Raw genomic sequence first — 27425 nt, forward strand, 5'->3', positions numbered from 1 at the left:
CTGACATTCCAATCTCTTCTCCTACATCCCCTTGTTCTCCTACATTTCCCAAACCTAGGACAGTCTCCTATTTCATGGGAACTAAAAGCATTTCCTTCAGCACACACTAAGTCTGATGCAGAGAATTTGAGTTTCCTGAGTCAAGGATCAGGAGCCCTAACACTGGAGCAACAAGATGGTCTGAAACTTCTAAAAATCTTGACCTTGACCCATTCTGCTGGAATTCAAAGTAATAATTCTTTCAATTCAGCTGATATTTTTCCAAGCTCACAACACAGAGACTGAATTCTTATCTCTCACAAGCTTGCTAAGTTTTAACACAGAACACAGAGTGCAAAGCAGACATCTACATACAGATACACACGGATATCTCCTATTACAGCTTTTATATATAGATTTAAGTCTGACTTACTCAGTCTTGGGAGCATCCTCTCAATTTTCATCCCCATATATTTTGGTATTCCATCATGGGTGAAACAGGAAACTGAGGGACTTCTCAGAATAATAACTGCAGGAAATTCAAGACTTAGCAACAAGACTTAGAGAAAACATGACTAATTATTTAATGGCATGGAAATATCAATGTTTTCAAACTAGTTATCTCTATTTGTTGATTGAGGAAGCCTGAGGTAAACTAAGTCTCCTTGGTTAAACTTTCTAACTCCTCTGACTTAATGGATTATTCATCTCTAAATAAATCTCCTTATTGTGAGGGATTATGTGGTTTCTTATAAAATTATTAACTAAGATAGATTGAACCTATAAACCTAAATTTAGTTCATGAAGGTCTGATGGGTTTGGAAAATGAAATTCTTTGTACAAACCTTATAACAGAATGCTCATACTAGCTCAAGTACCATAAACTTAGGCAAACACATCTCCAATAAGTCAACTATATTGGCTTGGCTAGAATTTAACAAGCCTGTGCTGCTTCCATCTAAGCAAGCAGTGAAAATTAACTGGATAAGGGAAGGGAATCATGGATTCTTGTGGGTGATGAGTATATAATTGCCCTTAATTTCTGTGAAAATGGCCTCCTCTTACTGGAGAACTCCAGTGAGTGGACCATCTGCTTCTCCCAAGATTCTAATAAAGCTTCTGTTCTTCACTTTGAGATATTTCTGAGTATTTTAAGTTTGTACTTGTCATACCCAATCCCAATCACTAAAATTGGACCTCAAGGGGCTATCAGCCAGCACTTTCAATAATGATTCCTTTCTGCCCAACTTTGAATTTACCTTTCCTATCCTTACAGACTCTAACTGCTTATGCTCATGCAGCCCCAACAACCCAGATCTCACTTACCTGGGTTTGTGCACACATACTTAAGTGACCACTGTTAACTGCTTTGTGATGAACAGTTTATGATGGTTCTCATTACCAGTTTCAGAAAGGCAGAAAGAGAAGAGGGAGGCTTCTGTTTTATTACCCTAAGGCTTCTTTTTTCATTTTTTTTTCTTTTAAGAGAGTCCCAAATCTGGAGCCAAATATGAAAGCCACCAGAAGTTCTGGCATGACACCTTTCTTGGGCATCCCTGACCCAAACCAGAAAGCAGAATTTGAAAATCTCAAGCAAGCCCCAAGCTGTGTGGGACACAAAGACTATGTCACAGATTATTTGATTAAACCCCAACACTATTAAACATTTTCCTATCCCATCTTCAGCTTGCTGATGAATAAATGAAAAGAAACATTTGAGGTTGACTTGTATTTATTCTTTTTTCTCCCATTTTTCAATAGTGTTTTATTTTTCCAATTACATGTAAAGATAGTTTTCGACATTCATTTTTCCAAAATTTTTAGTCTCACATTTTTTCTCCCTTTCCCCCTTACTCCCCTCATTCACAAGGAAATTAAAAAAAACCTCAGCTAGGTTATCCATGTACAGTTATTTTAAATATGTTTCCACATTAGTCATGTTGGGAAAGAAAAATAAAAAAAGAGAAAAATCATGAAAAAAGTGGAAATGGTATGCTTCAATTCCCCATTCAGTCTCATAGTTCTTTTTCTGAATGAAGATGGCATTTTCCATCCCAAATCCCAAACTGACTTGGATCAATACAATGTTGAGAAGAGCTAAGACTATTACATTTAATCATCACTCAGTCTTGCTGTTACTGTGTATAATGTTTTGCTGGTTTTGCTCACTTCACTCAGCATTAGTTCATCTCCTTGCAAGCTTTTCTGAAATCAGTCTACTCATCATTTCTTGGAGAATAATATTCCATTACATTCATATTCCATATCTGATTCAGCCATACCCCAATTGATGGGCATTCATTCAATTTCCAATTCCTTGCCACCACAAAAAGAAAGCAAACAATTTTTGCACATGTGGGTCTTTTTCCTTCTTTCATGATCTCTTTGGGATACAAACCCAGTAGTTGCATGGTTGGATCAAAGCCCTTTGGACATATTTGCTCTCCAGAATGGCTGGATCAGTTCACAACTTCACTAACAATGCATCTGTGACCCAGTTTTCCCACATTCCCTCCAGGATTTATTATTATGTTTTCCTGTCATCTTAGCCAATCTGATAGGTATGAGGTGGTCCCTTAGTTCTTTTAATTTGCGCTTCTCTGATGCATACTGATTTAGAGCATTTTTATATGACTATAGATGGTTTTAATGTCGTCATCTGAAAATTGTTCATATCATTTTGTGGTGTTCTCTTCTTTAAAATATAATGGTTCTCTGGGAGCAGGTTTCTTGGGGAGGTTTTCTGGAGGCAGCTTTAGTTTTGGTTCAAAGAAATAATCACTTCAAATACAGCCAGCTGATAAAATCCAAATGTTTATTTTCTCCTTCCAAGTCTTATCTCTTTCCTTGGGCCCAGTTCCAAGAGCTCTTGCAGCTGTTTTTTAGCTCTTCCAGCTTCTACCTCTAGCTCAACTCCAACTCGTGGCTTCTCAATCTCCAACTGATGCTCCCCGCTCAATCTTTTCTACTGACTGACTAATTGAAGCTCTAAGAGCTTTTTATATATGATCTCTTAAAGGTGTGAGCCCAAAGGTTGACTCCTCCTCTGAGAATGGGATTATGGAAGGTGTGAATTCACTAAGTTACAAAGTTTTGTGTATCTCCTATACTTGTGAACTCCAGTGTGTGAGCTAATGTGTGAATTCTCAAAGGTGTTAACTTAAGCATTGTTTCTATCAATACCAGTGACTTAACACCTTGTTAGCATTTGCTCTAATGTGTGAACCAATAAGAATTGTATCAATTCCACTGAGTTAACACTAGGATTCTAACATCATTTGACCATTTATCAACTGGGAAATGACTTGTATTCTTATAAATCTGACTCAATTATCTATATATTTGGGAAATGAGACCTTTATCAGAAACAGTGGCTGTAAAAGTTGTTCTCCAGATTTCTGCGTCCCTGATCCTTGGCTACATTGGTTCTGGTTGTGCAAAAAAAAAATTTAATTTAATGTGGTCAAAATTAACCAATTTGCATTTTATGATCTTAAATTCTTCTTTGATCACAAATTCATTCCTTCTCCAAAGATCTGATAGATAAATTATCCTTTGCTCTCCTAATTTGTTAATAATATCACCCTTTATGTGTACATCTTGAATCTATTTTAACTTTATCTTGGTATAGGGAATGAGATGTTGGTCAATGCAAGTTTCTGTTATAATATCCAGTTTTGCCACCAATTTCTCAAATACTGAGTTCTTACCCTAAAAAGTGGAATATGTAGGTTTATTAAACAATAGATTACTACAGTCATTGCCTATTGTGTCTTCTGAACCAAATCTAATTCAAGCTAGTAACCTGGAAACTAAGTGTTTAATCTCTGGAAAACTTAACATGGGAGATAGCTAGGTGGTACACTGGATAGAGCAACAACCCTGAAGTCAGGAGGACCTGAGTTCAAATCTGGTCTCAGACACTTAACACTTCCTTAACTGTGTGGCCTTGGGCAAGTCACTTTACCCCAACTGCCTCAGCAAAAAAAGAAAGAGAGAAAGAAAGAAAAAGAAAACTTAATATGTAGGTTGGCATAAAGCATAGAGAACCCACCTGCATTCTAGCTGACAGGGAGAGAGAAGAAAAAGCTAGTGTTTTCAATTTCTTATCTTTCTTATAAGACTGTCTGTACTTCCCCTTTATTTTATTTTTCAGTATCCTCCCTTCAAAACTATTTGGACTTTCACATAGGTATCCTTATTTTGTTCATTACTTTGGCACATTTTAATTTCTATTCCCCATCATCCTTATGTCCAACACCTCTGAGGCCCACTCCCCCATAAAATGCTGACTATCAATGGCAATAAAAAAATAGCCATTTTTTCCTTACCATTGGTTGGTGTACAGTTTCCTAGTCAACAGTCTCCTTTCTTTCCAAATTTCCTGAATTCCTCAGTTTTCTTAGTCATCAACATCGTCTTAAGGTCCTGGACAATGAACTGTACCATCCATAGCCAATCTACCACTCTTTTGATTCTAAAGGGATAAATCTATATGTCCTTTGATTATAGCTGCTTCATAATCAGGATATCTGGATCCCTGAGGCGCCCCCAATTTGTAAGAAAATTTTCTTACCAAGAATTCTACAGAACTTCTCCCCTAATAAAGCCAGGAAAGGATTTTATTTTGTGTTCTTGTAAAAGCTAGTGTCTAAATTATTGAGCATGCTTAAACTCAATAAGGCATGTCTTTTTTTTTATCTTGTCTCCAAAACACAAGTGCCTTCCCTGATTCCCTATTGCATGGTTACTACAGAGGTTATAGCCTATCTAGAGTACCTATTTCTCCAAAAAGAGTGTGAATCCCCACCCCTGATTAAATCTAATAAAGTTTTTCTTATTTGAATTTATGGCTTATATCTATAAGTTATTTCCTTTGTTTCACATCAGGTTAACCTTTAGCTTTTAGTTCATTTATCTGATTTAAATTTAATTTTACTTCTTTTGTCTTAATTTTAAACTCTATTAAAAAACTAAACAGTCATCTAATTTTCACAATCTCGGTCTAGAGGTCTGTGTTCACCAACACAAGGTACCCTGACCAAGACTCTGGAGTTCTTATCCTGTATGGTGATTTCTTTGCTTAAGTGACCAAGACACTCTGAAGTTTTATTCGGAGATATTTACAAGGTACATTTTTTTTCTTTTTCTTTGTTTTTTTTTTTTAAGCTGTTTATTTTAAAAATATATGCATGGATAATTTGACAATATTGACCTTTTGATAGCCTTGTGTTTCAGATTTTCTCCTCCTTCCTGTCCCCACCTCCCCTAGATGGCAAGCAGCCCAATATATATTAAACGTGTTGAAATATATTAAATCCAATATGTATAAACATATTTATACAATTCTCTTGTTGCACAAAAAAAATGAGATCAAAAAAATAAATGAATAAGAAAACAAAATGCAAGTGAACAACAACAAAGAGAGTGAGAATGTTATGTGGTGATTCACATTCAGTTCTTACAGTCCTCTCTCTGGGTGTAGATGGCTCTCTTCATCACAAGATCACTGGAACTGGCATCAATCATCTTACTGTTAGAATGAGTCACATCCATCAGAATTGATCATTGAATAATATTGATGTTCTGATTCTGCTCATTTCACTTAGCACCAGTTCATGGAAGTATGTCCAGGCCTTTCTAAAATTATCCTCCTGCTCATTTCTTATACAACAGTAATATTCCATAACATTCATATACCATTATTTATTCAGCCATTCTCCAAGTGATGCACATCCACTCAATTTCTAGTTTCTTACCACTATGAAAATTGCTCTTACAAACATTTTTGCACATGTAGGTCCCTTTCCTTAGGAAGTACATTTAAATCTCTAGCCAATAGTACTAGAAGAACAGACCTACAGACAATTTTTTTGCTAGGGACTGAAGCTAACTGTCAAGTCCTGAAAGGGGGGGAGGTGGGGGGAAGACTAATTATTCAGGAGAATAAGAAGAATCATAGTACTTACTCATCTTAAAATATCTATGGGCCTGTCCATTGAATGAGACATTAGACTCATTATGATCAGCACCATTAGAAACAATGATCAGGAAGACAGACGTAGGGTTGATGAAAAAAGGTTCTAAAATATTTGGAGGTAACCAAATATGAACAAGATTGCTAGAGTAGACCTGGAATGCCCTCTTGATGACAATGTGGGAAAAAACATTTTTACCAAGGGATTCTTAGAATTTGAACCATACTTACTTTCCCCCCTCAAATCTCCTGTTTGTCTGCTTTTCCTGGGAATTTGTAGCAGTTGATGCTTCTAGTAGTTAAGAGATTAAAGGAAACAGGTCAACCACGAGGTTATCAACACATAAATTTTCAGGTCCTGGAGAGCATATTTTCTAAAGATTTTTGCATCTCAACTTTGATATCTATATGGTTTTTGTCAGAAATTTATCTTTTCCTCTAGGATTGAACCAAAATTTGCTAAATAGGGGAAATTAAAAAGGCTGGGTGAGATTCCCCCAAGTTTCAACATTTGAAAAAAGGTAACTTTAAGTGAAAAAGGAATCTTTATTTTGATTATGAGTTTACAGTTTTCCAAGTTGAATCTAATAAGGGGTTTCTTTCTCAATAACGATGATAAGTTCTGTTTTTCCTTCTTTGGTTGGAGATTTAGCAACTGCTTTATGTGAGACTAATTAAGAGATTGTTGTTGCCTTAAATGGATTCACTGAAAAAGAGTAATTTTTTAGGATCCATTTTGATTCCCAAGTATGTCAACAGTTTAAAAAAGCTTGACTGCTCACACTCCTTTCTTTCCTTTTAGAATTTAAGTCCTGAAAATTTACACATAGGACAGCTGTATTTCTCCCATCTTTCACAAACATTGTTTATAAAAATAATTTTATAAAGGTAAAATACATTTTGAAAAGAAATTGTCAGGGCAGCTAGGTGGCACCAGCCCTGAAGTCAGGAGGATCTGAATTCAAATCTAGTCTCAGATACTTAGCACTTTCTAGCTGTGTGACTCTGGACAAGTCACTTAACACCAGTTGCCTCAAGAAAAAAATTATCAAAAGCATAAAATGATAGTATTTAAGGTTATGTTAGAAAAGCCTGGATACAAGTTTCTTAAAAAATAAAAAGTGAAAAAAAATCAAGCTTTGGAGCTTTAAACACATTGCCCTGGTGTGAGAATTTAGAATTTAGAAGCAAAGATGGACATCTAGATTTAATTTAAACTTCATCTACAACTTTATCTTTGGGATGCTATAGAGTGATATCCTTCCCCCCCAAAAAAAATTTTCCCAAGTGGCATACAATGGGCACTTAATTAACCTCTTTTGCTTAAAGTAGTTGCTAAAACTCCACCTAAAGGGGAAAAAACTTGTAGGTCTATCTTTTTGTCATTTGTTCAATAGAGAGAATCTTTTATGTGATTCCACCTCCAAAGGTGTCAACCTTAATATCTAGGTAAAATTGGGAAGACAAACTTGGTCTCCAATTAAGTGGTACTCCTTCTGACACAAGTTTTCCAGTCATATTCCTTTGAAAAAGAACCCACCTGATTAACCCTGAGTCTGACTATAAGGTAGAATTATCATTGCATATAATTGCCTAAAGTCAAATTGAGCTAAGGAGGCTTTATTGTGTCATATATTCGCTCTCAGGCTGAGGTGTGAAGGATCAGTTTTTGATTATAAAAATTTGCTATAAAAAGCAGGGACATGATTATAATCAGGGTAAGTGTTCAGGAGAAACTGTGCACAATTCAAGTATGTAAGATCTTACAGTTTCCTATCTGAAAATATGTGGTCAATATAGCCTAAATAAGTAGGTATTTGGTCTAGTCATCTATTATTAGATGCATATATGTGATTCTTTTAGTATTTGTTGTTGCTGACTTTCCTAATAGGCATCTTTATTTGTAAAGTATAACCTACCCTAATTACCGGAGACACACAGGGTTGTGGCCCTATATGAGAGTTGGGGGTACAGAACCCCAATTTGTATATTGAACAGGCTCATTAGACTCCAGGCCATGGTCAAAACAATAATTAGACAGAAGAGACTTAGGCACTGAATTTGTTAGCAGACCAGACTAGAGAAGCAGTACTCCAGCAAAGACTGGTATTAGGATACTTATTGGTTGAAGAAGGTAGTTGTGGGAAATTTAATCTACTTGCTGTGTAAAAATTGATGATAATGGACCAATACTGAAGGAAATTGCCAAATACATAAGAAAATTGGTCCACATCCCATTCCAGAGTTTGTCCTCACCATTTACTTTGTTTTGGTGGTCTTGATCTGGAGGCAGCTGATGGAAACAGGTTCTTTGATTCCTGCTGATAGCTTTAAGCTGCATTATACAACTCCCTTTGTTGTCTCCTCTGTGAGATACAATTTGTCACAAGGGTAGTATACACATCAGTGGTCAGGATAGGAAAGATTGAACAATCTGAAGAGAGAAGCCCAGTTAGATTCGGAGATTTAAAAAGGATGAGGATGGATCCCAGTAGAGAAAAAAGGACAAACCAGGTACAAAGGGATTGGCAACTGAGAACAAGATGGATGAGGAAATGTTATCAAGAATGGTATGAGAGGTCTTCAACGGTTAATAAATAAATAGGAGAGATTGAATAGGATCAACTGAGTGAAGAGCTCTCATAAGGATGTGGTCTTGATCTGTGCTCTAATTATGATTTGTGACTTTGCAGTAATGAGTATATAGCTATAAGCTCAGGTGTTCAATTATCTCACATAAACAACATTTCCTTCCTGTTCCCCACCCCAACCCTTTCATTAGCAGTTAAGTACCTAATAGGTAAACTGTGTTCTGCGGTCAATATTTTAGTTTCTGGGTAAATTGGAATTCAACAGGCAATGTGAGAAAAGGTCAGAAGGGGTGGGGTTCTGTTTTGTATCTTTCAGTTTGCACTTTGCACTTCTCTACTAACACCTTGTCTGTTGGGAGTTGTCCTGTTTGGTGAGACCATAATAAATCCCTTTTTGCTTTGTATCTTGAGAGTCACTGATTTTAAGTATTTAAGTATCTCTGGATCTTGAAGTATCTATGGATCTATCCATTGGATAAGACAGGACTCATTTATAATAAGCCCCTGGGCCACACTATTAGGAGCACTGATCAGGAAAACAGATGTAGGTTTGATGTAAAAGCTTCTAAAATATTTGGAGGTAACAAATTAGGAACAATACTGCTGGAATAGACCCTGAATGTCTTTTGGTAAGGATGTGGAAAAAGCATTCTAAAAGGGATCTTTACTATTTGAACCACACTTACTTTGCTTCTCCAATCCCCTCTTTTTCTGCTTTTCCTGGGAATTTGTGGTGGCAGTTGATGTTTCTTTTACTTATAGTTTAAAGGAAACAACTCAGATGGGAGGTTATCAACACTCATAAAAGCTCCTGGTCCTGGGAAGCACATTTTCTAACAGAGCTTTTACATCTCAATTTTGATTTCTACATGCTTTTTTTTGGTCTGTGATTTGTCTTTTTCTTTAGGACTGGACCAAAATTTGATAGTTGGGGGGAACTGAAAAAACAGGGTGAGACTCCCCTAAGTTTTAATATTTTAAAAGGAGTAATAAGTAGAAAGATTCTTTTTGATTAAAACTTTACAGTTTTGGAAGTAGAATTTGACAAGGGGTTTCCCTCTCGGTAAAAAGAATAAGCTCCCTTTGGGGTGGAGCTTTAGCAGTTGCTTCATGTAAGTGAGATTACCTAAAATGAAATCACCTGAAGATATGAAGAATTTTTGGAGGATACATTTTGATTCCCAATTGTGTTAACAGCTTAGAAAGTCTTGACTGCCTACTTAACAGAAACGGGTTTTTCCATATTAAAAGTCCTACTCACCTTCTTTTCTTTCCTTTTAGAATTTGGAAAGTTGACTCCTAATAATGTACAGATCAAGAGGACTGTATTTCTCAGAATTTTCACCAACATTACTTAGAAGACTAGATTTTGTAATTGTAAAATACATTTTGAAATTAAATTACTGAAATCTTAAAGTGATAGCATTTAAGGCTTTGAGAGAAAAGCCACAAAGTTACTTAAATAATAAAAATAAAAATAAAAAAAACATTTAGCTTTTGGAGCTTTAAACACATTGCTCTGGTGTGAGATATACTGGGCGGAATTAAGAAGCAAAGATGGTCCCCTAGATTTAATTTAAACTTCATCTGAATACTTTATCTTTGGGATGCCATGGAGTGATGCCCACAGTCCCCCCCCCAAATAACCCTTTTTCTTAGTAACATTAACTTGGTTAACTTCATTTACTTAAAATTATTGCTAAAACTCTATCCAAAGGATAAACTTTTTTTTACTGAGAGAACTCTATTTGATTCCACCTTGAAAGGTGGCAATCACAATCATGAGACAGAAAAAAAATCAAATTAAAGTTACCTCCTTTAAACTTGCTAACTCACTATGGAGATATAAATACTAAGTGCTGGGAAGTTTCTCTACCCCCTAGTCTCTTTTTGGGTGCAGGAGCCTGATGGTTTGTGATGTTTGCCAGGTAAACAGAAAAGAGAAGTGACTTGAGAAGGGGGTGGATCTCCAGATGCTGGGCAACAGCCATGACCCAGAGCAACAGGCTGAAGGGAAAGCTTCCTTTCCCCCTCAGAAGACACCAAGTAGGGCTTTCCAGCTGCTAAGGCAAGGCTGTGACCCTCACTGGCTCCAAAGAGCAGCAGAAAGTTGGATGTTTCACAGTCTGATGAAAAAATCTGATCATCTTCTAGCCCAGGGGTCCTCAAACTCCAGCCTGCAGGCCAGATGTGGCCTGCTGAGGATGTTTATGCAGCTGCCAGGTTATAGCCAAATCAGACCAGAAGTGATGTTGGACCTAAACTCGTGTTAACAACGCACACTTCTGGCACTGGGCTGAGGGCGGCAGAGACAGAGTGTGAAGTGATACCAAAGTGAGGTGAGTTCCCAGGCTGGGGTGTGTGGTGTGGAGAAGAGAGAGATGCAGAAGACAGAGAACTGATGGCCTTGTACAGTAACGGCAGCCACCACAGCAGACAGGCGCGGGGATGTACAATGCATGCTGCACATGTCACCGCCGCTGCAGTAGGGAAGAATTCACTGCAGTAGGGAAGATCAGAAGCAGGAGCATGAAAAGTGGGAGAGATAGTGCAGGAAACAGAGGCATCACAGCGCAGAGGCAATTTGGAGGAAGTTGGGCATTGCAGTCTGTATGTCTCTGGGCAAAGTTATTGCTGGTATATTGTTTTTGTAGCGCTGTATATGTATATTGGTATTTTACTAATAGCAATTTGGAATCCCTAGGAAATAATGATGTCAAGAAAAAGAAAAATTGACTCGGAGTGTAGGATATTCAAAGAACAGTGGACTTATGATTATTTTTCATGCAGTACAAGGAAAGAGCTGTATGTCTGATATGCCAGAATATAGTGTCTGTGTTCAAAAAATATAATTTGCGTCAACACTATGAAATTCAACATAAAGATAACTATGATTGTTTGGTTGGAGAAGTAAGAAAAGATAAAATATTAAAACTGAAAAATACATTGACAACTCAGCAAAATATTTTTGTAAAGCAGAAGCAGATAAATATTTCATCACTGCGAACATGTTTTCAAGTTGCCAAGCTAATAGCATGCACTGGCAGACCATTTGTGGAGGGAGAATTGGTTAAAGAATGCCTTCTTTCTGTTGCCAAAGAGATGTGTCCAGAGAAGGCCGATTTATTTAGTACAGTGTCTTTCAGGACCTACAATTACATGGAGGATTGAAGAAATGGGAGACAATTTGCATCAGCATTTGCAAAACTACACACACACACACAAAAAAGCACTCGACGAAAACAATGATGTTCGTGATTCTGCACGACTTCTAATTTTTATTCGTGGGGCGAATGATTATTTTGAAGTCATAGAAGAGCTTGGTGCACTGCAAAGCATCAAAGGAACAACTACAGGAGAGGATATCTATGAAAAGATTTGCCAAACTATGAATGGTTTGGAGCTGGATTAGGCTAAACTAGCCAGCGTGACAACTGATGGGGCTCCTATCATGATGGGGTCTAAGAAAGGAGTAATTGCTCACATTAACCAAGAGACGGACAAACTTCACCATTCTCATCCAATAGCCATACACTGCCTCATCCACCAACAAGCACTGTGTAGTAAATCACTGAAGTGGGACTCTGTTATGAAAATTGTGGCATCTTGTGTTAACTTCATTAGAGCTAATGCACTAAATCACAGACAATTTCAGGAATTTCTGTCTGAGCTAAATGTGGAATATGAATATGTTCTATATCATACAGAAGTCCATTGGCTGAGTCGAGAAGAGTTTTGAAATGTTTCTATGACTTACTTCCATAGATTACAACTTTTCTGGTTTCAAAAAACAAAGAAGTATCAGAGCTCAATAATGCAGAATGGAAATGGCACCTTGCCTTTCTGACAGATATAACAGAGCTACTCAACAATTTCAATATGCAACTTCAAGGAAAGGGGAAACTCATCTGTGATATGCAATCACATGTCAAAGCATTTGAAGTAAAATTAGGCCTCCTCATCAAACAAGTGAAGGAGGAAAACTTCTGTCATCTCCCCACAATTCAAAATCTGTTAGCAGAAAAAATCGTTGATTGCATTCCCAAACAAAACATGTGTGGATTCACTGGAAAAATTGCAAAAGGAGTTCCAATTTAGATTTGAAGAGATTCATCTCCATGAACAGGACATACAGCTTTTCCATAACCCATTTTCTATTGACATTGAAAATGTGGATACAATTTACCAAATGGAACTGGCTGAACTGCAGAATTGTGACTCTCTGAAAGATGCATTCAAGTCAAGCAGCCTTCATAATTTCTATGCATCTCTCCCCTCTGAGACATATCCTCATCTCAGGAACCATGCACTCAAAATGGCAACCATCTTTGGCAGCACTTATGTCTGTGAACAGACTTTTTCTAGAATGAAAATTTGAAATCTCCAACCAGATCAAGACTAATGGATGCACATTTGCATCACTTGTTATGCCTAGCAGTGACAAATATGGAACCAGACATTGACCATCTCATTAGTCAAAAGCAGGCCCATAGTTTCCATTGAAATACTGGTAAGTTTGTTGATTTAACTTTACTTCATTTTAAATATTGTATTTGTTCCCATTTTGTTTCTTCACTTCAAAATAAGATATATGCAGCGTGCATAGGAATTTGTTCATAGTTTTTGTTTTTACTATAGTCCGGCCCTCCAACAGTCTGAGGGACAGAAAAGTTTGAGGACCTGTTCTAGCCTTTACCAATAATACTTTGGAGCATTGGTTTGAATGAAAAAGGTTTTGTCCCCCCTTCTCTAAGCCATAGAAGCTGTGGAAATGGGGCAAAGATCTGCATATCCACCAAGAGTGGGAAGTTCATGAATTCCACTGACTCAGGCTAGGAAAAATAAATGAAATAAATATAATGATATATTATAGATAAATTATTACAGATAAATGAAAACGTACTCAAGCTCAGAGAATTGTCTGACTCTATGAAAAAGAAAATCCAGATATCTCCAAGTAACTTGGAAAGTTAGAGGTGCAGTATGAGCAGAAGAGAGCCCAGCTGTACTGGGCAATACTTTGATGCTGTAAAGAATGCTCAGCATATATAAAGCATCCCACTGCTCAACATGCCTCATGCTTGTTCCAACATCTTGGTCCAAGAGACATGCCATTGCCTGGTGTGCAGTCCCCTTCTCTCCTCAAAAATCTCTCTGCCTATTGACTTCCCACCAGGACAATTTCTCTACTTCCTTTGCCTGGACATGAGGTTCATCCTTTATCTCTTGGCAGAATACCTCTGGGCCCACCCCCTGGGCCACCTCCTTTCCAAGTTCTGCAGCTGTACTAGTGAGAAGGGTTATTGGTTTGGGAGTGTTTAAATTATGTTGGAGAAGGTGTGAACAAGTAGACATGGAGAGAAGAGAGATAGATGATTAAAAAAAAAAAAAAACCTGGAGCAGAATTTTAACCTGATCCAAAAATTTGAAAGGGTTATTTCCAAAAGTTTAATTTTTTTTTTAGAATGAAGAGACTATTAATGTTAATTCTGAAAGGTTCTTTTATGTCGAAATAGGGTATGTAATAGCTTTTGCTTTTGTCCCTTTGAAAATGTTTCTAATTTCTACAAGGTAGTCAAGGGCCTAAGCTCTTGTCAGTCTATCATGTCCTCTACATTTTCCCATTTTATCTAATAGAAAGAAATGGTGGCCTCATATTCTTTAATTGCTTGAACCTGGGAGTGAGAAGAGAGCTGAACCTTCCTTAGAGATGCCACTCAGACAGGTGATGAGCTCCAGGGCCCAGAAGCTGGTTGAAACAACATTCAGTGGCTGCTGAGTTTCAAGATCAGTCTTCATTGTTGGCGATTTGAAGGTGATTTAGCCACAGCCTATAAGAAGAAGGTGGTTAGGCTTGGCAGCATTGTAAACAGTAACATGGGCCAAATGTCTAATAAAGTGAGGCATTGGTTAAAGAGGATTACTGGTTGAGCGGGTCTCCAATTAGGGGCATTTCTTTTAATAGAGCCTTCAGAAATAACAAAGGGACGGCTCTTAGAGAGAATAGTGACCTAACATGACCACACTGCTATCTTCTACTGGTGGGAGGCCACAAAATGGTTCATAGAGAGCTGGAGAGAGCACTAAGAACAGAGCCCTCATCCTTGGAATGTGTGGTTAAAGGGCAGAGCAAGTGGTTTAAGAAGTGTGAGAGAAAACAATTGACCTGGAGAGATTATGATGATCAATTTTCTCCATCTTCATTGAATATTTCTTTGTCCCTTTCTCTGTCTCTCCCTCTCCCCTTCCCTCTCCACCTCTCTGACTCCCTCCCTCTCTTTCTCTCTCCCTCCCTCTTCCTCCCTTTCCCCCTTCCTCTCTCCCTCCCTTCATATAGAAGCTGAACTTAACATGAACAACTGATTGTCTTAGATCTCTGCAGCTCAGAATTCTTAAGCTCAAGAGAATCACTTATCTCACCCACCCCCCCCACACACACACACACTCTCACACTCTTATAATTTTGACTAGAAATATAAACCACCACAATTGATTTGCATTTAGTTTCAAAAATTCACTTGTCCAAATGCATAATTGCCAGTGACTTGCCCACAAAGTCCCTATGAACAGTGATATTGTTGCTCATTTAAAACAAAGAAAATAATAGGCCCAAACCAAAATGTTAATGTAGTTTTGTGTCAATAGAAATATGATACTCAGGTGAAGTATTTCTATTGTGCCTTACTATGGAAATTCTCAACCGATTGCGTTCAATTCTGGGTCCCACATTTGAAGAGATTTTGACAAATTGAAACATTGTCTCATAGTTACATCTGGCAAGGACATCTAGTCTAATCCTCTTATTTTGTAGATAACAAAACTAAAGTCTGAGATCAACTGATGCATCCAACTTAGAAGGCTGTTAAATAGTTGAGCTAACATTTGAATTAAAGCTCTCTAAATTCAAAAATCAGTGAGATTTCCTCCATACTATATTGCATCTTCCATTCAGTCAAAGTTCTTACCCCTCCCCTAAATACGTTCTAGTGGTTCTTTATCACTTCTACAATTAAATATATAATTGTGTGACATTTAAAGTTTTTCCTAACCTCCAATTCCCCCACACACACACCTTTTACCAGTCTTTTCCTTTAACCCATTTTCCCATATTCCCACTAATATGAATTTGGCTTAAAAAAAAACTAGTTTGATTTGATTTTTCTTGTGCAGCACGATAATTGTATGTGTATGTATTGGACTTGACCTATATTTCTACCATGTTTAATATATATTGGACTACTTGCCATCTAGGGGAGGGTGTAGGGGGAAGGGGGATGGGGGAGGGATTGGAACACAAGATTTTGCAAGGGCTAATGTTGAAGAATTGTCCACACATATGTTTTGAACAATACAAAGCTTTAATATTAAATATTAAAACAAGATTAAAATGTCAAAACGAGAAAAGAAACCTAGTGAAACAGATTCTGGATAGGAACACTCCTACCTCCTATAGCGGTAGCGCTTAAAGTGGAACCAAAGCTGAAAGATGCCATTGACAAATTGACAGCGAAAGCCATGTCTCTGTGAATACTCCCACTCTCTGTTGATAATCTTGAAGGCAATGTCCTCATAAGGAGGTCCAGCATGGAAGTACAGGATAGCAAAGTCCTTGTCCTGGCATGCCTCCAAGGAGTACTTGGGTGTGGAACGCTTGTCTATTAAGTCTGGGTAAAAGATGTTAAACTTGTACCCTTGCACAATCTTTGGTGGGGGGTTATCAAAGTCATAGTGGGTCCTGTTGTACTTGTTCCACTCAAAGCCTGTGTGGACTCGGTTAAAGAAACGAGGCTTTCGGGGCCGGTATTTGTCTGCCCACAGATATGCCTTGCCTGTAAGGGGCATTTCCACACTAAACTGGGATTCATCTGCTCCCATGCCCTCCTTGGCCTGGCTTAAGAACTTGTCTTCAGCACTCTCATTGGCATCTCCTGTGCCCTGCAATTGTTGCCGAGAAAGCAATAGGCACTGAACATCCTCTTCTGATCCTGTCACATGAGCATCAGACGGCAGCTCCTGGGTGGTGAGCAATCTGGGGCTGTACTTGCCAGCATCATAGTCCTCTAGGCTCTGATGGATCAAGTCTTCTTCCATTGGCACAGCTTCTTCCTCCCACTCTCCCTTGCCTTCAGCTCTGGCCTTGACTTCAGCTTCTGGCTCCTCTGAGGTACCTGAGGTGGAAGGTCTCGCCTGAGGTGTTAAGTGACCTTGTTCTTTAGGTTCTTTGTTGAGGATGGGGAATAGCAGTTTGTACCAGCTGGACCAGTAAGGTGTTGAAAGCAATGTCTTCTGGAGTACATCCTGGTGATCCTCACGGAGCCTGGATCTGGCCATGTGTACCTTGAGTTGCTGCAACACACTTTCCCAGAAGCCGATATCCAGGTTGGGTCCCCCTCTCTGGATCTTGCTCTCAATGCCCTGAAAAATCTCCCACAACTGATTGTAGGTCTTCCCTTTGAAGACCAACTGTACATCAGAACTAACAGAGGCATTAACTGCTTCTCGATGCTTTCCTTCTCCCTTTTCAGATGCCTCGAGCTTGTGGAGTTTGGAGATCTCATCCTCTGCAATGATAGTCATATCTCTCCAGAAATCTTCATTCTTACCCTGTTCCAGTTCCATGTATACCTGTATGTCCTCCAAAAGGTCTTCTAGATCTGATACTGTGAGGCCATTGAGGAAGTTGTAGGGCTCATGAATCTCCACAGCCAAGTCATTGTCCTCGGCATTGATGTATGTGGCCAGGAGGTCAATGGGCTTGGCCCTTCCATCCCTTATGCGAATTTGAGAACGAAGTTTCGATTGTTGAAGATGGAAGTTGTCTTCCTGCTCCTGCCATGGTTTAAAATGCTCTGCCTCCTTCTCCCTCTGCAGCCTCTCCAGTTCTTGCTGCTGTTTGGCTTTCTCTCTTTCTCTCTCCAAGCACAGTTGCTTCACCTTCTGCAATTCTAGTCGATTTTCTTCTTGGATTCTCTTGTTTCTCTCCTTCAGCTCCTTCTCTTCCAGGTGGCTGAACCCCTTCTTCTCTAGTGCCTTGTGCCATACAAAAGTTCTTAGTAGATTATTATCTCCAAAGGGGTTGTTAGTATCGGTGTAGCCCATACACTCTTCACCCCAGCCCATCTTTTCTCTCTTCTTCCGTTCTTTGGCCTCCTTCTTTGCCAGTCTCCTGGCCCGTTTCTCCTCAGGTGTTTCAAAGGCCTTCCTCAACAATTTTTGCTGCTTTTTCTCCTTTTTTAACCTCTGTTGCTCCAGGAGGCTCAATTTCTTGTCCAGACCCTCTTGAGGGCTCTGAGAGAAGGGTGATGTCGAAGATCCTGAGGTGGGTGATGTGCAATCATGTCTTCTCTTGTGACCCCTTTTGAGCTCACTCCCAGAATGTGACAGGGAAGATTCCCAAAATTTGGCTCCTGACTTTCTTGGGCTTCCATGGTCCCTTTCAGAAGTCTGATATTTCTTGTATTTCCTCCTATGTAGTTCTTCCTCGGAATCTGATCCCCATCTCAGCTCTGAGCTCTCCCTTCTGCTCCCCTGGCCCCTCTGGCTTCTGGAGTCCTGAATCTCTGCTGCCTTCTCCTGGGCAGCCATGACCTGCAAAAGTCCGAGGCCCAACTGTGCCTGGAGTTTATTGGTGTCCTTGATGCTGAGAGATGAGCCACCTCCAGAGCTGGCCTTGGAGCCGTTGGCAGCTTCTGAGGCCTCATCCCTCTTCTCCCTCTTCCGTTTTGGCTCGGTCTGGCCGTTCTCGCGTCCGTGCCGGCTCCCGCTGCGATCTTCGACTTGGTCTGGGAGGCGGCTGCTTCCCTTCTGTGCCCCGAGGTCTCGGCTGTACTTGCACGGATCTCGGGGCCTGCTCTCATCGCTGCCGCTGCCGCTGCCCAAGGTCCCGCTGCAATGTTTGTGCTTCTTATGCACGCGATGCCGCGGACGTTCCGTAGGTCCCGGCTCCAAACTCCCCGCTGTCCCCATCCTGCTACTGGTCACACACTCCTTCTCCTTGAAGTGTTTCTTTGAGGAGTTCATCACAGCTCTGATCCCACCGAACCCCAGTTGCAGTTTCCACAGGCCCTAAAGAACACTAGTAGTCCTTCGGGTTATGGAGCCACATGCACGACAAGCAGCCAGAAACCAAGAGGCACTTTTTATATCCTGCTCTCATCCCGTGGGATGATGCTGGATGGGTTGTGTGAATTTCTTTAGGTGTGAACTCCCCGTGAATTTCTTTAGATTGAACTCCTCTCCTAATCCTAGGGCCTCTTTTCTCTAGAGGAGGAGGGGCATTAATCCTGATTCCTAGAAACTTTGAAATTCAATTATATGTATCACTGCATCACTTTTTTTTTTTTTTTTTGTCCTGTTCCCCTTTGACAATGTAGTTTCCTCAAATCAGCCACAAAGAATGACATACTTTAAGGACATAATCCTATACAAGAATTCCTAACTAATAATAGCTACATATTCAGAACGGTAAAATTTTAAACCCTGAAATCTTTTTTCTTGGAATGTCAGCCGTTGAGAACTTTAATAGAAATATTCATCAAAAATGTAAATTTTTACAATTGACTGCCCTGGTTGAATTTTGCTATGAAAGGGGAAAGGAAGGATGAGATTCTAATATCAAAACTGTTTCTTCATGGATCATGAATGACCTGACATAAGCATACATTTTCCTCAGCTTTGATTCCAGTTAAGAGTCATTAGTAGATGGTTAACAGCTGTAAAAGTAAAGGTTAAATTATTCCTAGTGCACAGGGTACCACTGACAGAATTAGAATGGCCTTCAGTAGGAAATTTTCCTTTTCAGAAGGAAATATAACAATAAGGAAAGTGAGTCAAGGGGATCCTGCCTTCACCTATGCCCCTCAACCTTTCTAGGAGGAGACAGTCACTGAAGCCTTCAGTACTCCCTTTGTGTAGTACTTATCATTGAACCAATAACTCAGGGAAAAGTTAATTTAGAATACACTACCAAAATCAAATCTGAGAACAATACCAATCTGCATCCCACCCCACCCAGATTTTAATCACTAGTAAAGTTATGAACTAGAGTTTTATAATTTTATTTTTTAAATCATTGTTTCCATGTTGCAATTCTAGTTAACAGTAAATACACATCATTTTTAGTTTAAATGTATCCAGGTTCAAACTACAACCTTTCCTTTAAAAAATTATTTTTAGTTTACATTTAGTATTTTGTTTTTCCCCAGCTATATGTAAAAACAATTTTTAAAACTTTGAATTCTAAATTCTTTCCCTTCCTCCCTTCCCACACTTCCATCATTGAGAAGGCAAGGAATTTCATGTTTATACCTGTGTAGTCATGCATGCAAAATATATCCATAATAATCATGTGGAGGAAAACAGACCAATAAAAAAACCCTAAGTTTGAAAAGTAAAAAAAGCTTGCTACATTATATCTTTAAACACCATCAGTTTTTTTGAAACAATTTCCAGGTGAGCATCTTACAATATTACTGTTACTTTATTCATAGTACATTTCACTTTTGCATCATTTCAAATATGACTTTCAAGGTTTTTCTGAGAGCAACCTGCTCATAGTTTTTCATAACACAATAATATTTCATCATAATCACATCCCACAAGTTGTTCAACCATTACACAATTGATGGGCATTCTCTCAATTTGCAATTCTTTGCTCTCAGAAAAGAGCTGCTATAAACATTTTTGCACATGTGCCTCTTTCTTTCTTTTTTCCTTCCTTCCTTCCTTCCTTCCTTCCTTCCTTCCTTCCTTCCTTCCTTCCTTCCTTCCTTCCTTTTCCTTCCTTCCTTCCTTCCTTCCTTCCTTTCATTCTTTCTATAATTAAATTTGTATAATTAAAAAAAGTAAAAAGAAACTAAATTAAATTAAACTAAATTGTGGCATATAGGTAAAATGAAATACTAATGTGTCAAGAAATGGTGAAAAGTAGAAAAGTAGAAAAAACTTCCTAGGAAGTCTTATATAGACTGATGAAGAATGAAATGAGCCAAGGTCATTTTTATGATATTGTGAAAAATTAACAACTGTGAAAGACAAGAACTCTGACCAACATAATGACCAATCATTATTCTAGTGGACCTACAATGAAGAATGTTACTTCTTTTCAAGAAGTTACATATTAAATATGCAACAGGGAGCATATCTTTTTGGATGTGCCAATTTAAGAATTTGTTTTGTTTGACTATATGTGTTTGTTACAAGTATTTTGTATTACAGTGGGGGTATGGTAGAAAGAAAAATAATTTTTATTATTTGAAAAACTATGTAAAAAAAAAAAAAGCAAAAAGGGAAGAAACTAATGTTTAAGCACATATACCTTAGTTTATTTCCCTCATTTTTCAAGGTGAATTGCAATGAATAGTTGCTCAGGAAATAGTGCTCAGAAAAAGATTTCAAGGCTAATGTCCAATCTGTCCTCAATTCATATTCAACTCAATAAGCATTTATTAAGCATTTGACCTGCACAGGGCAGAAAAGATGGAGTTTAAAGAAGAACCAGATCCTGTTTTATTGAACCTTAAAAATTATTCCAGGACTTTTGGCTGGGTTGTCAATGAATTTACATTATTCTTTCTTTGCAATGTGAAGACTATGTATTCTCTGGGCAATTAGATATTAAGCTTAGTTATTGAATAATTGAATAGATTATCAGAAAATAATTCATCAGATATGATATCTCATGGATTTTGCTTATGGGCTTTAAGAAAACATCACATAATGACTTAACTTTACTTCAGTTCTCCTTTTGGCCTTTTTCTATCAATATTCCTTTCATAAAGAAGGATCAGGCACTGGAGTGTGCTGGGATTGGAGTCTGAAAGCCAAATGGAAATCATTCATTGCTTTGCTGCTTCCTGCTTGTGTGACTTCAGACAAGTCTTTCTTAAGAATTGTTTGCAATGATGGCATTTTTTAAATTAAATTTTCAGTTGAGACAAAGCCTGGATGAATATCTAATATGTTCAGACATATTGTCTTTAAGACCCAGATTAGCAAAGTGATTTGTCCCTGAAGTTGAACTATATAATCTCTCACAGCTCTCCTAAATCCTGTTATTTCTTTTGATCCTCATGCTATCCTTATGAGATAGAAGAGAAAGTGATTTTTAGTAGCCACTTTTATGGGAGTTGTAATGGGACTGAATGACCAATTAAATAATTTGGTATTGATTTCTTGAATGGTAGTAATAGTTACTTCTAAGGTGTGTTGCTTCTGTCATCTAGAAAGATTTTGGAGCTCCTCACAGGTAGGAAACTTTCATTCTCTCTCTTTTTTAATGTCTTTCTGATGTGGACTTATTCTCTTTTTCTGTCAGGAAAAAGCCCAGTCAGGATGTATAGAGTGATTGTGAGTATGGAACTCTTTATCAACTTCCATTTTCTACTCATCCCCCAACCTCTGTGCACTTCTAAACAACTTTTTGAGATAGATTAGCCTATTTTTAGACATGTCTAGGACTTGGTCTACCAGATGCATCCATCTGATTCCTTGATACCTCCCTCTGAGTTCCTGCCTTTACTCCCATGGTTTTCTGAAGAAGCCCCTAAGGTTCTATAAAAGATCTCTCATAATCAAAATCTTTGCCAAGTCCTTTTCAGGACTAAGATCACTACAAGATTACTCTCTTCCCCTTACAATGCCTTCCCTTTAATGGTGTCTTTCTCCTTACTCTTTCTGACTCTGGTTAGTATGTTAAACTCCTCTATGGATTTAACCTGCCAATCAATGTCAAACCCAGGCCTCATGGCATATTTCTTTAATGGATTCTTCCAAACTTTTCCTTGATAATCACTCTATTGCTCTTCCAACTCTATTTCATATTTGCCACTCTATTCTATTCTATCTGTCTATTCTATCTCCTATTTTGTCTGCCAAAAGATACAAAGAGAATGGCCATTGTGAAGTAGTCATATGTTTATTGCCTCCATGGCAATGTCACTTAATTTCCTCTTCATCAGTGGAAAGCTCTCCCTTTTCATTTTTAAGACTACTAATTTGATTTTCCTCTCTCCTTTTTCTAATCAGATTTACCAAAGGTTTATCAATTTTATTGGTTTTTTCATAAAACCAACTCTTAGTTTTATTTATTAGTTCGATAGTTTTTTTTTTTACTTTCTATATTATTAATTTCTCCTTTTAATTTTAGAATTTCAAGTTTAGTAATTGATTGGGGGTTTTTAATTTGGTCTTTTTCTAGCTTTTTAAGTTGCAGGCCCAATTCATTGATCTTCTCTTTCTCTTATTTTATTCAAATAAGCTTCTAAGGATATAAAATTTCCCCTTATTACCGCTTTGGCTGCATCCCATAAATTTTGGTATGATGTCTCACCGTTGTCATTATCTTGAGTGAAATTATTAATTGTGTCTATAATTTGCTGTTTCACCCAATCATTCTTTAAGATGAGATTATTTAGTTTCCAATTACTTTTTGTTCTATTTATCCCTAACTTTTTGTTGAATGTAGTTTTTATTGCATTGTGATCTGAAAAGAAACATTTACTATTTCTGCCTTCCTGCATTTAATTTTGAGGTCTTTATGTCCTAATATATGGTCAATTTTTGTGTAGGTTCCATGAACTGCTGAGAAGAAAACATATTCCTTTCTGTCACCATTCAGTTTTCTCCAGAGATCTATCATACCTAATTTTTCTAATATTTTATTTACCTCTTTAATTTCTTTCCTATTTGTTTTGTGATTTGATTTATCTAAATCTGAGAGTGCAAGATTGAGAGACACTGTTACATTGTTGGTGGAACTGTGAACAGATCCATTCAGGAGAGCAATTTGGAACTATGCACAAAAAGTTATCAAATTGTGTATACCCTTTAACCCAGCAGTGTTTATATCCCAAAGAAATCTTAAAGGTGGGAAAGGAACCCACATGTGCAAAAAAAATGTTTGTGGCAGCCCTTTTTGTAGTGGCCAGAAATAGTAAACTCAATGGATGCCCATCAATTCAAGAAGGACTGAATAAATTATGGCATATGTTATGGTATAGAATGTTATGGAATATCATTCTTCTGTAAGAAACAACCAACAGGATGGTTTCAAAGTGGTCTGGAGAGACTTATATGAACTGATGCCAAGTGAAATTACCAGAACCAGGAGATCTTTATACATGGCAATAATACAATATGATGATCAATTCTGATAGAAGTAGCTCTCTTCAACAATGAGATGATGCAGACCAGTTCCAATTCTTCAGTGATGAAAAGAGCCATCTACACTCAGAGAGAGAACTGTGTGAACTGAGTGTGGACCACAATATAGCATTTTCACTCTTTCTGTTGCTTGCTTGCATTTTGTTCTCTCAGGTTTTTCTCAGTTTTTTTCTTCCTTCTTGATCCAATTTCTTTTGTGCAGCAAGTTAAATGTATAAATGTGTTTGGATTTAACATATATTGTAACATATTTAACATGTATTGGACTATTTGCCATCTAGGGGAGGGGTTGGGGAGGAAGGAGGGGAAAATGTGCAAGAGAAGGCTTTGCAAGGGTCAGTGTTGTAAAATTACCCATGCATATGTTTTGTAAGTAAAACGCTTTAATTTAAAAAAAAAAAAAAAAAAAAGAAATTCAAAAAGTGAAGATAGGAATTCAAGCCAGCACACTTTCCACCTAAGACAAAATTGCTTCATGCTTTCTGAAATTGTTCTTCCAAATTTCCTCTGACTTTATTTTCCTCAAATTCCTTAGTCCTCCCTCAAATTTCTTAACTTTGTTTTTCATCGACTATGCATGATCTCTCTACTCCTTGATTTTATCATTTAAGCATCCTTTCCCACTTCTCCCCATTCCTGGCCTCTCCCCAACCATTTGTCGGAACAACTCTGTTTTCTCCCTCCTTCTTCTATCTATGAAAATGGCTTCTTTCCAAGGTATACCTCAATGTCATACTTGAATTTTGTCTGCGACCTTTACTCCTTAACAAAGGTACCTTTTGGCAGCGAGAACTCCTCATTGTGATCCTTCACAATCTTTGCACCTCATCTTCGCTCTCCTGAACCTCATCAGGCGACTACATTAGTAGTACCTGGGTTAATCTGAGCTCCGTCACCTGTGTGTGACCATGGAAAATCCCCTTCTTCCTTCATAAACTGAGGGAACTGAGCCACCCACGGCCCCAGTGTTATCCTCTCCTCACATCCCGGTGACTTCCTGTCAGCCACAGAAACACGTATACAATCCCCTGTTGTACAGATGCCAAAGAAGGTCACAGAGAAAGGGAGGAGACAAGCGTTGCTATTGCGCCCACACTGTCCGGGCCCTGAGCTAAGTAGTTTACAAGAATCACTTCCTTTAATCCAATCCATTAAAATTTGATTGGAACTTTCAAAGGACTTTCTGCTTTAGAGAGAGAATAAGGAGCCATTAAAGCTTTTAAAGAACAAAAGTACAACGTTGGAAGGAGAGCTTAAAAAAAAAAAAAAAGTCAGTGAGGGAGGAGGTAAGGAATCAAGGAAGATCAAAGAAGACTTCTTACTTTACTACAGGGCGGAGCGGCAGGAAGAAGAAGGACGGAAACAGCATCCCAGCATCCTTTGGGAGCGCAGCCGCTGGGAGGACTGAAAAAAGTAAAGAAGCGAGCATGATGTCTAACTTCCTGCAGGGGGCGCTCACTGTCAGTGAGCGGTGTCCCAGCATCCTTCAGGAGAGCACGCCCTGGGAGGCGGGGCCAGAAGGAAAGCAAGAAGCAACCTCTCAGAAGTCATTGGGAGCCCAGGCACTGGGAGAAAGGCAGGAAGTAAGAAAGCGGGGGTGGTGGCTAACTTCCTGCCAGAGCCCCTCACTCCCTCAGAAATGAACAGCATCCCAAAGACCTTCAGGAGAGTGTGTGCGTGCTCGAGGGCGGAAGGAAAGAAGGAAGGAAGGAAGGAAGAAGGGAAGGAGGGAAGGAGGGAAGGAGGGAAGGAGGGAAGGAGGGAAGGAGGGAAGGAGGGAAGGAGGGAAGGAGGGAAGGAGGGAAGGAGGGAAGGAAGGAAGGAAGGAAGGAAGGAAGGAAGGAAGGAAGGAAGGAAGGAAGGAAGGAAGGAAGGAAGGAAGTCTGAACCTTTAGTAGTCACTGGTGGTTTACACAGAGGATTCAGAGCCCGAGTCAGACGGCGAGGCTGGAGTGGAAGTGGCTGGAAGGGTGACAGGAGTGGAGGAAAAAGGTGGTTTGGTGTATGATGTTTTCTTCATCCCTTTCTTCGTAACTATTTTAATCTCTCAAGTAGCGAAAAATAATCTCCATAGCTTCAGACACTCAGAAGGTGCCGATTGGAAGACCAAAAAGCCACAGACTGATGCCCCGAAAGTGTTTTCAGAACCTGAAAAGAGAGATCCTCAGGAGCTGCTCACCTCTTTCTTGGAGAAAGTCCGGAGCCTGTCTTTTTTTTCTTTTTTCTTTCTTGTATTATTATTTTTTAAATAATTATAATTTTTATTGACAGTATTTATACCTGGGTAATTTTTTATATTATCCCTTGCACTCACTAATGTTCCAACTTTTCCCTTCCCTGCCTCCTCCCCCTCCCCTAGATGGCAGGCAATCTTATACATGTTAAATATGTTATAATATATGTTAGATACAATATATGTGTGCATATACAAGAAACAGTTCTCTTGTTGCACAGGAAGAATTGGATTCAGAAGGTAAAAATAACCTGAAAAAAAATGCAAACAGTTTACACTCATTTCCCAGTGTTCCTTCTCTGGATGTAGCTGATCCTGTCTGTCCTGGATCAATTGGAACTGAATTAGATCTTCTCTTTGTCAAAGAGATCCACTTCCATCAGAATACATCCTCATACAGTATTGTTTTTGAAGTGTATAATGATGTAGGCATCAGTTCATGTAGGTCTCTCCAGGCCTTTCTGAAATCATCCTGCTGGTCATTTCTTACAGAACAATAATATTCCATAACATTCATATACTACAATTTCCTAACCATTCTCCAATTGATGGGCATCCATTCATTTTCCAGTTTCTAGCCACTACAAACAGGGCTGCCACAAACATTTTGGCACATGTGGGTCCCTTTCCCTTCTTTAGTATTTCTTTGGGATATAAGCCCAGTAGTAACACTGCTGGATCAAAGAGTATGCACAGTTTGATAACTTTTTGGGCATAGTTCCACATTGAGGAGCCTGTCTTCTGATGAGATTAACATCCCCCCAGAGCCACCTGGCAAGTGCTCAAGTCACCTCCAGGACAAGATAAAAAAAACTTTGTGAGCAGAAAATAAAGGATGGTTATGAATTACATCATTCAGACAAAGAAGGAAATTTGGAATCCATATTCTATGAGAAGCTTATCCAGTATTATTTAATTGATGAACTTGTCACCTATTATCCCAAGGATCTTTTTAATCCCTACAGATGATAAGATTCTTACTATGAGGCACTAGCTAAAGCACAGAAGACTGAGATGGACAAATTGTTAAAAACCACAAAGGAGAGAACAAAAATTGAGTTTGTGAGAGGCCCCCACAAGGGCACCACAACTACTGCCCCAGTACAGCCAGCACCAGAGCTTCAACTGCTCAGAAAAGAAAGAGTAAGTGGAATTGTGTCATTCCAGGGACCAGGACAGCCCAGTCTACCATCCTTACTCCAACAACTCCCTTGTCAGCCATTGTCACAATGACAACCAGTGCTAGTGGCTCCAAAACTGTGGTCATCTCAGCTATGGGCACTATTGTAGAATGCACCACATACACTGTCCGAACAGAAGTTTTCCAAAAAAAAAATTTCCCATCCTTGAAAAACATCCTCTTTCTTGTCCTAGTGAGAGAATCTAGTGAGAGAGTTTAATCATCTAGAAGGATTCTTGTGCCCATCAGGGTGGTAAAAATGCAAGAGTCAGATATACTACTACTACTACTCACAACAATAAT

The 27425-nt window shown here is 38.6% G+C and overlaps 1 protein-coding gene and 1 pseudogene across 1 annotated transcript; one reads left to right on the top strand and one right to left on the bottom strand.

The window, feature by feature from the left end:
* Positions 1-15987: 15987 nt before the first annotated feature.
* LOC127544247 (cactin-like) lies at positions 15988-18260 on the bottom strand. The gene has a single exon (XM_051970793.1). The coding sequence runs from the start codon at positions 18130-18132 to the stop codon at positions 15988-15990; it is 2145 nt and encodes a 714-aa protein (XP_051826753.1). The 5' UTR covers positions 18133-18260.
* A 6876-nt stretch (positions 18261-25136) lies between these two features.
* On the top strand, positions 25137-27342 carry LOC127547294 (SAP30-binding protein-like; annotated as a pseudogene).
* The last annotated feature ends 83 nt before the right edge of the window (positions 27343-27425 follow it).

This window comes from Antechinus flavipes, chromosome 1, assembly GCF_016432865.1.
Source record: "Antechinus flavipes isolate AdamAnt ecotype Samford, QLD, Australia chromosome 1, AdamAnt_v2, whole genome shotgun sequence".
Taxonomy (NCBI): Eukaryota; Metazoa; Chordata; class Mammalia; order Dasyuromorphia; family Dasyuridae; genus Antechinus; species Antechinus flavipes.

Coding starts and splice junctions, on each gene's coding strand:
- LOC127544247 (XM_051970793.1), bottom strand. CDS start 18,132: ATGGCTGCCCAGGAGAAGGCAGCAGAGATTCAGGACTCCAGAAGCCAG.